This window comes from Herpailurus yagouaroundi, unplaced genomic scaffold (assembly GCF_014898765.1).
Source record: "Herpailurus yagouaroundi ecotype Mexico unplaced genomic scaffold, PumYag 67793, whole genome shotgun sequence".
Classification (NCBI taxonomy): domain Eukaryota; kingdom Metazoa; phylum Chordata; class Mammalia; order Carnivora; family Felidae; genus Herpailurus; species Herpailurus yagouaroundi.
In genome coordinates this window covers 24,250,134-24,264,753 of record NW_024420586.1, presented here as the reverse complement: position 1 = coordinate 24,264,753, position 14,620 = coordinate 24,250,134, and the positions used below count along the sequence as shown (strand labels likewise).

The 14,620-nt window shown below is 43.2% G+C and overlaps 1 protein-coding gene and 1 long non-coding RNA gene across 5 annotated transcripts in view; one reads left to right on the top strand and one right to left on the bottom strand.

Moving 5' to 3' along the window:
* ZNF41 (zinc finger protein 41) overlaps positions 1-14,620 on the top strand; it is a 46,311-nt gene that overhangs the window by 7,911 nt on the left and 23,780 nt on the right. For all 4 annotated transcript variants that reach the window (XM_040468700.1, XM_040468697.1, XM_040468699.1 and 1 more), the window contains exon 2: positions 12,802-13,048. In XM_040468700.1, coding sequence (XP_040324634.1) covers positions 13,032-13,048 — 17 coding nt within the window. In that variant the 5' untranslated portion in view covers positions 12,802-13,031. The remainder of the gene's footprint in view (positions 1-12,801; positions 13,049-14,620) is intronic.
* LOC121025913 (uncharacterized) lies at positions 2,899-8,402 on the bottom strand. The gene is made up of 3 exons (XR_005788187.1): positions 8,292-8,402; positions 7,198-7,199; positions 2,899-2,909 (listed from the first exon to the last, which is right to left on the bottom strand). It is a non-coding gene; the product is annotated as an uncharacterized LOC121025913 (long non-coding RNA).

The window sequence follows — 14,620 nt, the reverse complement described above, 5'->3', positions numbered from 1 at the left end:
AAAAAAAAAAAAAAAAAAAAAAAAAAAAAAAGTTGGCTCTACTTGTGTGGGGCTATTTCTGGGTTCTCTCTTCAGTGTCACTGATGTGTGTGTCTGCCCTTCATCAGTACCACATTGTCTTGAATCCTGTAGTTAAATAAAATGTCTTGAAATCAGGTAGATTGATTTCTCCTGTTTCTTTGTCAGAAATGTTTTAGCTATTGTAGATCCTTTGTCCTCCCACATAAATTTAAGAACACCTTTGCCCAGGGGCTCCTGGGTGTCTCAGTCGGTTGAGCGTCTGACTCTTGGTTTTGGCTCAGGTCGTGATGTCATAGTTTGTGGGTTCGAGCCCCACGGTGCGCTCTGTGCTCACAGTGCAGAGCCTCGTTGGGGATTCTTTCTCCCCCTCTCTCTCTCCCCCTCCCCCACTTGTGCTCGCTCTCTGTCTCTCTCAAAATAAATAAATAAACATTTTTTAAAAAGAGGGGCTCCTGGGTGGCTCAGTCAGTGAAGCATTCATCTTTGGCTCGGGCCTTGATCTCACGTTTTGTGAGTTCGAGCCCCACATTGGGCTCTGTGCTGACAGCTTGGAGCCTAGAGCCTGCTTCGGATACCGTGTCTCCCTCTCTCTCTATCCCTCTCCTGCTCACACTCTGTTTCTCTGTCTCAAAAATAAATAAATGTTAAAAAATTTTTAAAAGAAAACAATAACTTTGCCTATGTCTACAAAAACTTCTTGTCGAGATTTTAATAGGAATTCTATTAAGTCTGTATGTCAACTTGTGGAGAATTGATATTTTTCCTATGTTAAGGCTGCCAAACCATAAACACAGTAGCTCTCTCCATTTATTTAGATCTCTGTTGATTTCTTACATCAACATTCTCTAGTTTTCAGCATGCGAGCCCTATACATGTTTTGTTACATTTACACCTAAATATTTCATTTTCTGAGTGCTGTAAATTATTGCATTTATTTGTTTCACCTGTTCATTTGTAGTATAAAAAGTACAGCTGACTTTTGTGTATTGTTCTTGTGTCCCATAACCTTGTTGAAGTCATTACTTCTAGAAGTTTTTGTGTAAGTTCCTAGGGATTTTCTATCAGGACCATCATGTTATCTGCAAATAGGGTCAGTATTATTTCTTCCTTTTCAACCTGTATGCCTTTTATTCCTTTTTCTCGCTTTATTGCACTGGTTAGAATTTTCATTACTATATTGAATAAGAGTGGTGAGGGGCACCTGGGTGGCTCAATCGGTTGAGCATCCGACTTCAGCTCAGGTCATGATCTCATAGTTCATGAGTTTGAGCTCCTCATCGGGCTCTGTGCTGACAGCTCGGAGCCTGGAGCCTGCTTTGGATTCTGTGTCTCCCTGTCTCTCTGCCCCTCCCCTACTCACACTCTGTCTCTGTCTCTCTCTCAAAAATAAATAAACATAAAAAAATGTTTAATTAAAAAAAAAGTGGTAATAGTCAACATATTTGCATTGTTCCTGATATTAGGGGACATTCGGTCTCTCACTATTAAATATGTTAGTTATAGGTTTTTTTGTAGGTCTTTTTTAATCAAGTTGACAAAGTTTCCTTTTATTCCAAGGTTCTAAGAGTTTTTCTTTTTTTTTTTTTTATCATGAATGGGTGTTGGATTTTGTCAAATCTTTTTCGGCACTGATTGATATGATCATGTGATTTTTTCTTCTTTGGCCTGTTAATATGGTAGATTACATTGATTAATTTTCAAATATTGAGTTCATCCTGCATTCCTGAAATAACCCCCCTTGGTCACGGTGTACAATTCTCTTTGTATATCGCCGAATTATATTTGCTAATATTTTGTTAAGAATTTTTGCATCTATGTTCATGAAGGATATTGGTCTGTAGTTTTTTTTTTAAGACTTTTTTGGTTAGGTAATAGAATAATTCATCAAGAAACATCCTATTTTCAAATACAGCTGATGACAGAATGCAAAATTTGCTATGCAGACCAGGTATAAACCCAGTGGGAAAACATTAGCACATCAACAGTGTATTTTTTGTACTCTTTGTCTCATTTTGGTATCAGGCTTTAGGGAATGAGTTAAGAATTCTCTCTTCTATTTTCTGGAAGAGATGGAGTGGGACTGATGTTAATTCTTCTTGAGAAGTTTGTGGAAACCTCCAGTGAAACCATTTTAGCCTAGACATTTCTTTTTTCTTTTTAATTTTTTTTAATTTTAGAGAGCGCGCACGAGCAAGGGGGAGAGAGAGAGAGAGAGAGAGAGAGACAGAGAAATAGAGAATCTTAGGCAGGCTCCACACATGTGGAGCCTGATGTGGGGCTCAATCCCACAACCCTGGCATCATGACCTGAGCTGAAATCGAGAGTCGGATGCTCAACTAAGTGAGCCACCCAGGCACCCCGGGTACCTATTTCAAGCGTTATTTTTAAAATCACAAATTCAGTTTCCTTAATAGTTACGAGGCTATTCAAATGAACTATTTCATAGTGGAAGAGTTGTGGTAGTTTGTACTTTTCGAGGAATTAGTCCATTTCATATAAGTTGTCAAATTTATAATTGTATTTCTTTATTATTCTTTTGATGTCTTCAGGGCCTATAGTGACATCCCCTATTTCCTTCCTAATATTAATCATTTGTGTCTCTGACTTTTTCGTTATCAATATTAATAGAGGTTTGTTTATTTTATTATTCTTTTTGGAAAACCAGCCCTATGATTGATTGTTTTTCTCTATTGTTTTTCTGTTTTCAGTGTCCTTGATTCCTGCTCCTATTTTATTATTTCTTTTCTGCTGTTGGCTTTGGTTTGCTTTGTTCTTCTTTTCTAATTTCTTTTTTTTTTTTTTTTCGGACTTTATTTCTGAGTACTCTCGACACCCAATGTGGGGCTCTAACTCATGACCCTGAGCTCAAGAGTTGCATGCTCTACCGACTGAGCCAGCCAGGCACCCCTTCTTTTCTAATTTCTTGAGATGAGAGTTTAGATTACTAACTTGAGGCTTTTTCCTTTTTACTTGTAAACATTTAGTGCCATAAATTTCACTTACAGCACTCCTTTAGTTTATGGAGCAGTGTCTTGGGCACTGGTTATCAATCCCAGGGGAGGACTCCCAACACTTCTGCCCACTGCACTTTGGTATCAGAGTCACCAAGGAAAACACAACACAGTCAAGCATGGAATGGAACAATGCTTTACTCACACGGAGAAGAGACAGAGCGAGATCAGCATCAGGAGTGTGCATTCTTTTCTCATAGCTAGCAGGTCCCCTGGCAGCCAAATGGCAAATAAGCATCGGAAAAGATCCTTTACTCCATTAGTTAGCAAGGAAATAGAAATTAAACTAAACTTAGATACAATTCACACACCTCTCATGTCACAGTGGAAGCACCTCACCCCCTCCCTTGCAGAGTCTGAAATACTGAAAGCTGGGGGCCATTGATGTACAAAAGTTCAGCAGAAAGAAATAGCACACACTGGGGCACCTGGGTGGCTCAATCAGTTGGGACTTTGGCTCAGGTCATGATCTCACCGTTGTGGGTTAGAGTCCCGCATCGGGCTCTCTGTGCTGACAGCTCGGAGCCTGGACCCTGCTTCGGATTCTGTGTCTCAGTCTCTCTCTGCCCGTCCCCTGCTCATGCTCTGTCTCTTGTCTCTCTTTCTCTCAAAAATAAACAAACACCCAGGCGCCCCCCATGTATTTTTAAAAAATTTCCCTTGAGACAGGGCACCTGAGTGACTCAGTCGGTTAAGCGTCCGACTTCGGCTCAGGTCATGATCTCACAGTTCGTGAGTTCAAGCCCCGCGTCGGGCTCTGGGCTGACAGCTCGGAGCCTGGAGCCCGCTTCAGATTCTGTGTCTCCCTCTGTCTGTCCCTCTGCTGCTTGCACTCTGTCTCTTGCATTGTCTCAAAAATAAATAAACATTAAAAAAAATTTTTTTTAAGTTTCCCTTGAGATTTCCTCTCTGACCTGTGGTTTATTTAGAAGATGTTGTTGAGTTTCTGAGTGTTTGGGGATTTTCCTGTTCCCTTTTTGTTTTGATTACTGGTTTCACTCCATTGTTGTCAGCGAGCATACTATGTGTGATTTCAATTCTCCTACAGTTGTTGAGGTTTGTCATGTTGTCTAGGATATGGTCTTTATGGTCTATTTTCTGTGGACATTTAAAAAGAATGTATATTCTGCTACTGTTGGGTGGAATGTTCTATAAATGTTGCTCAGATCCAGTCGGTTGATGGTGTTCGTGAATTCTTTTTTTAACCTTGCTGATTTTCTGTCCAGTTGTTCTGTCAGTTGCCGAAGGAAGGGTATTGAAGCCTCCAACTATAATTGTGACTTTTGTCTATTTCTCCTTTCAGTTTCATCAAATTTTGCTTCATATATTTTGCAATTCTATTGCATGGTGTATACACACTTAAAATTGCTATGTCTTCTTGGCGGATTGACCCTCTTATCATTATGTAATGTCTCTGTATGTCCCTGGTAATTTTCTTTACTCTGAAGTCTACTACTCTATCCAATATTAATAAGTTCACTCCTGCTTCCTTTTAATCAATGTTTGCATGATACAGCTTTCCTTTTCAATTTTTATTATTTTATTTTTTTTCAAATTTTTATTTAAACTCTAGTTAGTTCAACCTACATATATCATCATATTTGAAGCACATTTCTTGTAGGCAGTACATAGTTGGGTCACGATTTTTTATTTTTTATTTTTTTATTTTAGAGAGAGAGAGAAAGAGCTCCACACTCAGCATGGAGCCCAATACGGAGCTTGATCCCACAGCACTGGGATCATGACCTGAGCCTGAGCTGAAATCAAGAGTCGAACACTCCACTGACTGAGCCACCCAGGTGCCCCCTGGATCATGATTTTTTAAATTGAATCTGCCAATTTCTGTCTCTAATTAGTGCATTTATACCATTTACACTTTATATAACTATTCATATGTTAAGGTTGGAGCCTGTCATATTTTGTGTTTTCTGTTTGTTCTCTCTGTTTTTGTTTTCTCCTTTATTTTTCCCCTTTCTTTGGGGTATGTGGACATTTTGAAGAATTCCATTTTGATTATCTAGTATTTGCAGGAGGATCTCCTTATGGAGCTTTTTTTTTGCCAGGTGTTTTATGTATTGTGTAACATATACACAACTTATCAATGTCTATTGGCATCATTTTTTTTTTTAACGTTTTTATTTATTTTTGAGACAGGGAGAGACAGAGCATGAACGGGGGAGGGTCAGAGAGAGAGGGAGACACAGAGTCGGAAACAGGCTCCAGGCTCTGAGCCATCAGCCCAGAGCCTGACGCGGGGCTCGAACTCACGGACCGCGAGATCGTGACCTGGCTGAAGTCGGACGCTTAACCGACTGAGCCACCCAGGCGCCCCTATTGGCATCATTTTACCACTCTCAGCGAAGTGTGGAGATCTTCCTTACCCCTTTTCTCTTTATCCTCCCCTATTCATTGTCTTAATATAATTGTCTTATATATTTCCTTTATATGCATTGAGCACCACATTAGATGGGGTTATAATGTTTGCTTCAACTGTCAAACCTATTTTAGAAAACTTAAGAGAAGGAAAGCATAGTATATTTACCTATATTTTTTGCTCTTTCCATATTCTTTCTTCCTTACTGATGGTCCATTTTCTTTCATCATTTCCTTTCTGGTTAGAGAACTTCCTATAGCCATTCTTTTATGGTAAGCCTGCTGGTAATAAATTCCTGCTTTTCCTTGACCTGAAAATGTCTCAATACTTCTTTCATTCCTGAAGGATATCTTCTATGGGCATGGGATGCTAGGCTAACAAGTCTTTCCTTTTAGCACTTGAAACATGTTGTTCGGGGCGCCTGGGTAGCTCAGTCGGTTGGGCATCTGACTTCAGCTCCGGTCATGATCTTGTGGTTCGTGGGTTCAAGCCCCGCATCAGGCTCTGTGCTGACAGCTTGGAGCCTGGAGCCTGCTTCTGATTCAGTGTCTCCCTCTGTCTCTCTGCCCCTTCCCCACTCACGCTCTGTCTCTGTCTGTCTCTGTCTGTCTGTCTCTCTCTCTCTCTCTCTGTCTCTGAAAATAAACATTAAAAAAAATTTTTTTAAAGGAAAAATGTTGTGCCATTTACTTCTGGTCCTAAATGGCACCTTCTTCCAATAGAGGGTCGTTTCGTCTACATTGAAAATCTACTGTTTGGTGTGGCCACCTTCATTATCTGAGCTGGATCTTCTGGATAATTTGCTGCAGCTTCTATATCAGCACCCACTGCTCTGCCTTACACTTGTATGTTATGGAGGTGGCTTCCTTCCTTAAAATGCATGAACCGACCTCTGCCAGCATCAAACTTTTTTTCTGCAACTTCCTCACCTCTCTCAGCCTTCAGAGAATTGAAAGGAGTGAGTGCCTTGCTGGGGATTAGGCTTTGGCTTAAGGGAATGTTGTGGCTGGTTATATGGAGGTGGCTTGTGGCACCCCAAAACCGTTATTATAATAGTAACGTCCAAGGTCACTGGCCACAGGTCACCACAATAAATATAAGAATAGTGCAAATGTTTGAAACATTACGAGAACTATATTACCAAAACGTGACACAGAGACACGAAGTGAGCAAATGCCTGTATTTCTTCGCTGAGGTTTTCTATTGTCTCATTTGTGTTAGGCATTCTTCATAATTGCCCAGTGAAGTGTGTTTACGATGGCTGCTCTAAAATCCTTGTCAGGCAGTTCCGGCATCTGTTGGGGTTTCAGTGTTGGCATCTGCTCAGTAATCTTTCCTCCTTCCAGCTGAGGTGTTCCCGGTTCTTGGTATGACATCTGATGTTTCATCGTGTCTAGGACATGTGGGTATTAAATTAAGAGGCTCTGGAATTCATTTAACTCTCATGTTTTCACAGGCGTCCTTTGACAGACCTCCGTTGGGTGAAGGGAGATGTCAGCTCATTACTCCACTTGGCCTCTTTGCGGCGGGGGGGGGGGGGGGGGTCCCTTATATTGCCCAGTTGGGGTAGGAGTTCATGCTTCCCCCAGGCCTCTGCTGATGCCACCCTGACTGGGAGGGAGATAGGTGCCTTGTCACTGCTTCCCATTTGATGCCCCTTGACATTGTTGGCAGAAGTGGCCTAGTTACTGCTGAGCCTTGGTGAGAGCTCTAGTAGGCCTCCTCTGACATCACTCAGTGGGGAGAAGGGAGGACACTGTGTTAGCTCTGGGTGAGGATGGGAGCCCAGACTCCTCACATTGTCTCCACTGTCACCAATGGGTGGGAGAGGAAGAGGCAGTGGTTACTATTGCCCAGCAAGGCAGAAAGCTCCAGCACCCTAATGGGCTTTCTCTGATACCGCCTTGGCAGGGGGCAAGGGTTGTTGGGCTGGGGGTACTGTAAGAAGTTACAATTTGTCAAGGGTGGGAGTATGGGCTCTCCACTTGGCCTTTGCTATTAGTGATGATGGTGGGACCCCAGTGTTTTCTGTGGTGCTTGGCTTGAGTAGAGCCATCATTGTCTGAAAGTTTTCTATCTTCCTAGACTGCCTCTTCCCTGGTCCTTTGACTAGAGAGAGCAGGCTTTTCTTTGGGCACTTTTTGTCTGCACCCATTGGCCTTTCTAGGTTGCTGGCTTCTCCAGCACCAAGTCTAGGATATCTGAGGCTAAAAGAAAACCCCGTACTGCCACATCGTTTTTGGGGTCTCAGGATCCCTAGCCAATATGCCTTCTTCATTTCTTTCAGAATCTTCCTATGTTTTATATATAATGTCCACACTTGTTAGTTGTATGTAGCAGAAAAAACAGTTAAACATATCTACTCCATCTCCACAAGAGGAAGTCTCCATAATTATGATTTTTAAGACTTCATGTGGTTTTGGGGTACCTGGGTGGCTCAGTTGGTTGAACATCTGACTCTTGATTTTGGCTCAGGTCATGATCCCAGGATTGTAAGATTGAGCCCCGCATTGGGCTCTGTGCTGACTGAGCATGGAACCTGCTTGGGATTCTCTCCCTCCCTCTCCCTCTGCCCCTCTCTCTGACTCATGCTCTCTCTCTAAAAAAAAAAAAAAAAAAAAAAAAAAAAAAAGACTTCATGTGAGTTCATGCATCTGTGCTACTTTTATTTGCATATATTGAATGACCACTAAAGGTTTATGCAAAGGTTTACATCCTTCTTTATTGTATATTTTATTATTTAAAATGGCCCCCTTTGTTAATGTATTGAGCACTTTGGGCTTAATTTCCACCTCAATCATCATATTTCTAGATGTGCTTGCATTTTCTTGCACTTGCCTGGTGTGTCATATGTTTTTTAAATGTTTAATTATAATACAGAAAACTGCACAGATTATGCACATTTAGCTTGATGATTTTTTAACAGACTGAGCGAACACACACAACCACCACCTAGATTAAGAAATAGAACGTGACTAGCACCCAGACGACACCCCCTTGTGTTCCTTTCCAATCCCCAACCTCCTCCCAACGAGGGACCAATATCCTGCCTTCTAGCGGCAATAGATTGGTTTTACATGTGTTCGAAAGTTATATAAACACAATCGTACAGTGTTGACTCATAGCTCTTTTGGGTCTGGCTTCTTTGGCCGATGCATTAGATGAGATTCATGTGTGTTGTCTGTAGTCACTTGTTCATTCCTGTTGCTGTATAGTACTTCCTTGTATGACTGTAAGACCATTTATTTATCTAGTCTGATGTTGATGGGCGTTTGCCTAATTTTCAGGTTTGAATAAAGCCACCCTGAACATATCCTGTCTTTCAGTGAACATGTGTTCGCATTTCTCAGGAGTACACTCCTAGGAGGATATTGCCTATGTTCCGCTTTCGTAGATAATACCACACCCAACAGCTCTGCAAAGTGTTTGTACTCTTTTGTGCTCCTTAAAAACAACTTACGGGTTTCCGCCCCTCGTATCCTCACCGGGTCCCTTGGTTATTTGCCATCGTTTTCGTTTTAGCCATTTCTGGTGGGCATGAAGGCATGTCTGATTGCAGTTTATATTTCCTTGCTAACTAATGAAGTTGAGCATCTTTTCCTCGGCTTATTCGCCACTCGGGTATCTTCTTCGGGAAGTTCCTGTTCCTTTTGCTCTTTTCCTCTGGCTCCTATTGGTTTCTAGGAATTCCTGATACATTCGAGACATGAATTGTTTGTCAGATACAGGTATTGCAGTTAACTTCCCCCACTGTGGGATTTGCCTTTACACTCAAAGTTTTGGGTTTTTTTTTTTAATTTTTATTTATTTTTGAGAGAGAGAGAGACTATGTGTGAGCAGGGGAAGAGCAGAAAGAGAAGGAGACACAGAATCCAAAGCAGGCTCCAGGCTCCGAGCCATCAGCACAGAGCCCGACGCGGGGCTGGAACTCACGAACCGCGAGATCATGACCTGAGCCGAAGTCGGACGCTCAACCGACTGAGCCACCGAGGCGCCCCTACACTCTTAATTTCATCTTCTGATGAACAGAGGTCTTTAATGTTAGTGTAGTCTAATTTAATAACCTTTTATTCTACCAGATAGCAAAACCTGATATGAGGCACATGAATTAAGACACGGTAGTGCTGGTCCAAGAATAGACAAATAGACCAGTGGAAATACAGAGTTCAGGAATGAACCTCCACCTATACAGTCACAGAGCAACATTGCAGAGCAGTGGAGAAAGGGTAGTCTTTTCAGTAAGCCATGCTGGATCACCTTGATATCCATGTGGAAGAAATGAATCTTGACCCTAACACATACCATGCACCAAAACCCTTCCCGAGAGGACTATAAATCTAAATGTGAAAGAACAATAAAAATTAAGAAAACATGGGACATCTTTATGACCCTGAGGTAGGCAAAGCTTTCCTAACTAAGACATAATGAGTGCTGACCATAACAGAAAGAATGATAAATAGCACAGCATGTTTCTGTCCAGTGCTTCATCTCACATCTTTGTCTTTTTTATTTAGACGTGTGGCGATTGTATTTTTGTTTTGTTAACCGGTCCCATCGTCTTTACCTTTTATGGCAGGATTCAGCTCATTCGGTTTGGTTGAATTGTAACATATTAAATTTCAGGGCGCCTGGGTGGCTCAGTCAGTTAAGTGTCCAGCTCTTGGTCTCGGCTCAGGTCATGATCCCACGGTTTGTGAATCTGAGCCCTACATCGGGCTCTGTGCTGATGGTATGGAGCCTGCTTCAGATTCTGTCTGTCCTTCTCTCTGCCCCTACCCTGCCTGTGCTCACTCTTTCTCTCTCAAATTAAAAAAAAAATAATTTGGGGCGCCTGGGTGGCTCAGTCAGTTGAGCATCCTATTTTGGCTCAGGTCATGATCTCACCACTTGTGAGTTCGAGCCCCGTGTCGGGCTCTGTGCTGACGGCTCAGAGCCTGGAGCCTGCTTCAGATTCTGTGTCTCCGTCCCTCTCTGCCCCTCTCCTGCTCGCACTCTGTCTCCCTCTCTCAAAAATAAATAAATATTAAAAAAAATTAGTAAAAAATAATTTTCAAAAGGTCTTAATATCTTGGGATTCTAATAGTTTGGAGTTTTGATTATTTTTATCAATTTCTGCTAGTAGTTGCCTTCACCTCTCTTACAAGTATGACGGTCTATATTTTCTCTAATACTAGATCCGATAATGTTGTACTAGTATTTGGATCTACTAATAGAGGTATGTGATTGATTGGCCTTCCCCTCCTCATTTCACTCAGTAGATTTTTCCAGGGTATTTTAAAATTTCCAGTTAGTAATGATCTTATTTATCGAAAATGCCCAATTACATTATTTTTCTTTATTCAGATATAACTGTGTGTTATGAGAATCATTTCTCAAGACTGCTTTCCTCTAATTTGGAGGTTTCTGTTACTATTCAGTTTATAATTGTTTAGACTATTCCCTGGAGTATTCTCCTGAGATAGGAATATTGGCATAATGCTGTAGATGCTTTTGTGTCTAAAATCGTCTTTTGCGCTGACAGAAGAATGGTATTGAACTAGGATGGGTTTAAAATTCTCGGATCTCAGCCCTTTTCTCTCAATAATTTGTAGATGTTTCCTTCTACTATGATTCCTATTGGTGCCGGTAAAAAGGCTAGTGCCATTGTGAGCCCTTTCCGTTGTAAATAGTGTGTTGTTTCTTCCTGGAAGTGTTTTGGGTTTGCTTTTTATCCTTTAAATTCAGTGCCAAATCAGATCTGGGGTTGATTTGGTTCCTCTGGGAGTCCAGGATTGGGGGGATTTCTGTGGGGGAGGATCAATGAGTTAGGGTCCACTAGGATTAGATAATCTAAAGCCTATAGATGTGATTCATATTGGAGCAGTGAGTGACAATCGGGAAATTCTTGAGGTTTTATAAGAGTTGGAGATGTAAATATCTGAAGGCATCGATTAGCCCATGCGAGTTATTGATTGGAACGTGGAGGTGGTGAATGATTGATTGCAAGCCTGGGATTGCAAATCGTCGGGAGTCAGTTTTGGTGGCCCTCTAGGAGTCATTGATTGGGACCTGTGGATATCTGTAAATGCAGGACTGTGTGAGTTAGTATGTGAAGGACTGTTATTGAAGTTTTGATGGGAGTCCCTCATTCTATATATGGGCTGTGAGTTATGGGGTCCTCTAGGAGGTCAGGTTTGGCCCTCAAAGGGCATTGAGTAGATCAGTGATTGGTTTTCTACTGAGGGTCAATTGCCTGTATTGGTGATTATTTGAGGAGCCTCTGGAAACCAGTTGATGGTGCCATCTGGGACATGGTTTTGTCAAGCAGTGGGGGGTTACAGATTTAGGAGCCTATGCGGACATGCTGGTTTTCTGGACCCAGGTGGGAGCTGGGGAAGGGAGGCAATGAGTTTATGTTTTCATCTATGGCAGAAGAGGGTGGGCTTTATAAGTTGCCCAGAACATACACTGAATTATACAGAAACTCAGTTTATACACGTGTGACATGATCATCCCCTAGCCAGAGCACTTTAAGGGCAGCAGGAAATGGAAATCATGTTTTTTATGACTCTGCCATGTACAGAACACCATCTGGCATGGTAGTTAAGAAAATGTACTGTAGAGCCCCGCGTACCTGGCTTCGAGTCCCTGTCCTTCCCCCTAATCTGAGTGATCTTGGGGCAGATTTCTTGATATCTCTGAACACCTCTATCTGATGATAAATGGGAATAATAATAGTAGAATTACCTAGGATGAGTTTGAAAATTAAATGAGGTACCTGATAAAACATGCCTTGCAACCTTGTAATAATAGCAATATTTAATATCACTGGAATATGTTCCAGGTAGCAAGCAGGGGTGAGTGCTTTAGAGGCTTTATACCATTTATCTCTAACATCCCTATGAGGCCAGTGTTTTCATCCTCAATTTTTTTTTTCAACATTTATTTATTTTTGGGACAGAGAGAGACAGAGCATGAATGGGGGAGGGGCAGAGAGAGAGGGAGACACAGAATCGGAAACAGGCTCCAGGCTCTGAGCCATCAGCCCAGAGCCTGACGCGGGGCTCGAACTCACGGACCGCGAGATCGTGACCTGGCTGAAGTCGGACGCTTAACCGACTGCGCCACCCAGGCGCCCCTCATCCTCAATTTTAAGGTGAAGGGACTCGGACCAAAGTGACTTGCCCCAGATTCTAGCTAGGACATAGAAGACCTGGAATTCAAAGCCTCATTCATTTTATACCAAATCCTATGAGTATTTTTTTTTTCATGTTATATGCTAATGCTTGGTGTCGGTTTTACTAAACTTCTCTCTTTCACAGTATCCGGCACAGAGAGCTGCCCGCCTTGGTGCCCCCAGGAGGCATCTGTGGGGTGGCTGCTGCTTGACGGACTATGTGGGCACTGTCTTTCTAGGGCTTCTTGGAGTCTCTGAGGAGCCCCTGGGCCAGACCCCGCAGTGAAGGCTGCAGGACCCACCTCCCGGCCCCAGCAGCTCTGATTGAGTCCACAGGTGTCTACCTGACTTCAAGCTCCTGGGAAGAGTGGAGTCGTCAGCAAGAGAGCCTGAGAGCTGAGGCCCGGCGGGAACATGCCAGCTGACCAGAGTTCTCCCCGGTGGTCCTCGGTCCTGGCTCCAGAGGGACATGGCAGCTCGTGTGAGGTGAGCAGGGAGAGGACCCCACGGGCAGGAATTCATTCAGTGAGGACACAGCCCAGACCTGTCAGCAGGCCCTCGGGGAAAGGGCAGAGGGGCCACAGAAGTGGCAGATTCTAGGCTACCAGATCACCATCCACCTGCTGTCCCACACCCAGAGCCCTGTGTGTTTCAATGGACCTGTGATGTGGCTGATGGAGGAGAGGTGGGATGGGAGGGCCACCCTACATCTGGGGTCCTAGCCAGAGAGAGACGCTTCCCCCGCCGACCCCCGACACAGACCCTGCCCTCTCCATTGGCTCTTCGCAGATGCTCAGCTGATCCACACTAGACCCTCTTTTTCCCTTTGTGTCTGGAGATTTGCTGATTTCTCCTCTATCCTGATCTAGGCAGAAAAATCCCTTTTCTTTGGAACTGAGAGGATGGCAGGGAAATAGGGTGACAGCATTCTCCAGGGTCCTTCTAGGTCTTCCTCCTCTTTTCGAAGATGGTAATGGCCTGAGAAGGGACATGACTTGCCCCAGCCTCTCAGATTGTGAGTGACAACACTGGACTGGGACCAGGTCTCCTGAATGTGTCCTCCACCCTTGCCACACTACAGCCAAACCAAGTTTCCCACTAAAAGTTCCCCCTTGAGGGGCGCCTGGGTGGCTCCGTCGGTTGGGCGTCTGACTTCGGCTCAGGTCATGATCTCACGGTTCGTCAGTTCGAGCCCCGCGTCGGGCTCTGTGCTGACAGCTCAGAGCCTGGAGCCTGCTTCACATTCTGTGTCTCCCTCTCTCTCTGCCCCTTCCCTGCTCATGCTCTGTCTCTCTCTGTCTCAAAAATAAATAAACATTAAAAAAATTAAAAAAAAAAAAAGTTCCCCCTTGAGAATCTGTAAACAGGGGAACGTGATGAAAGAGCCAGACCCTGCCCGACAGCCCCTCCTTCGGACCTTCCTGGATGCTGTCACCTCTGGGACAGGCTCCTTGTCACAGGGGCTCAGGGTCATATGGTCATTAGGATCATAGTAAACATTAAAAAATTATTTTGGTTTTATTATTTCACAACTTCACTATTTCCCAATAAAACGTCAGAAAATGCAGGTAAACAAAAAGAAGAGAATAAAACATTACTTGTAATTCCAGCATTACCCAAAGTAAACCATTGTTAATATTTAGCTATATTTCCTTTCAGTTGATTTTTCCTTTGTATGCGCATACGTGCACGTATATGGGTATATGTGTGGGGCTGTGAGTGTGCATACGTACCATATACATATGCATTATATAGCTCAAGTTTGAAAATGGAATCACAGCATTTGGTTGCCTCCTTTCTATTTATTTTTATTTTTTATTTTTAAGTTTATGTATTTATTTTGAGAGGGAGCGAGAGAGAGCGCGTGAGCAGGGGAGGGGCAGAGAAAGAGGGGGGGAGGGCGCCTGGGTGGCTCAGTCGGTTAAGCGTCCGACTTCGGCTCAGGTCATGATCTCACGGCTCGTGAGTTCGAGCCCCACGTCGGGCTCTGTGCGGACAGCTCAGAGCCTGGAGCCTGTTTCAGATTCTGTGTCTCCCTCTCTCTCTCTGACCCTCCCC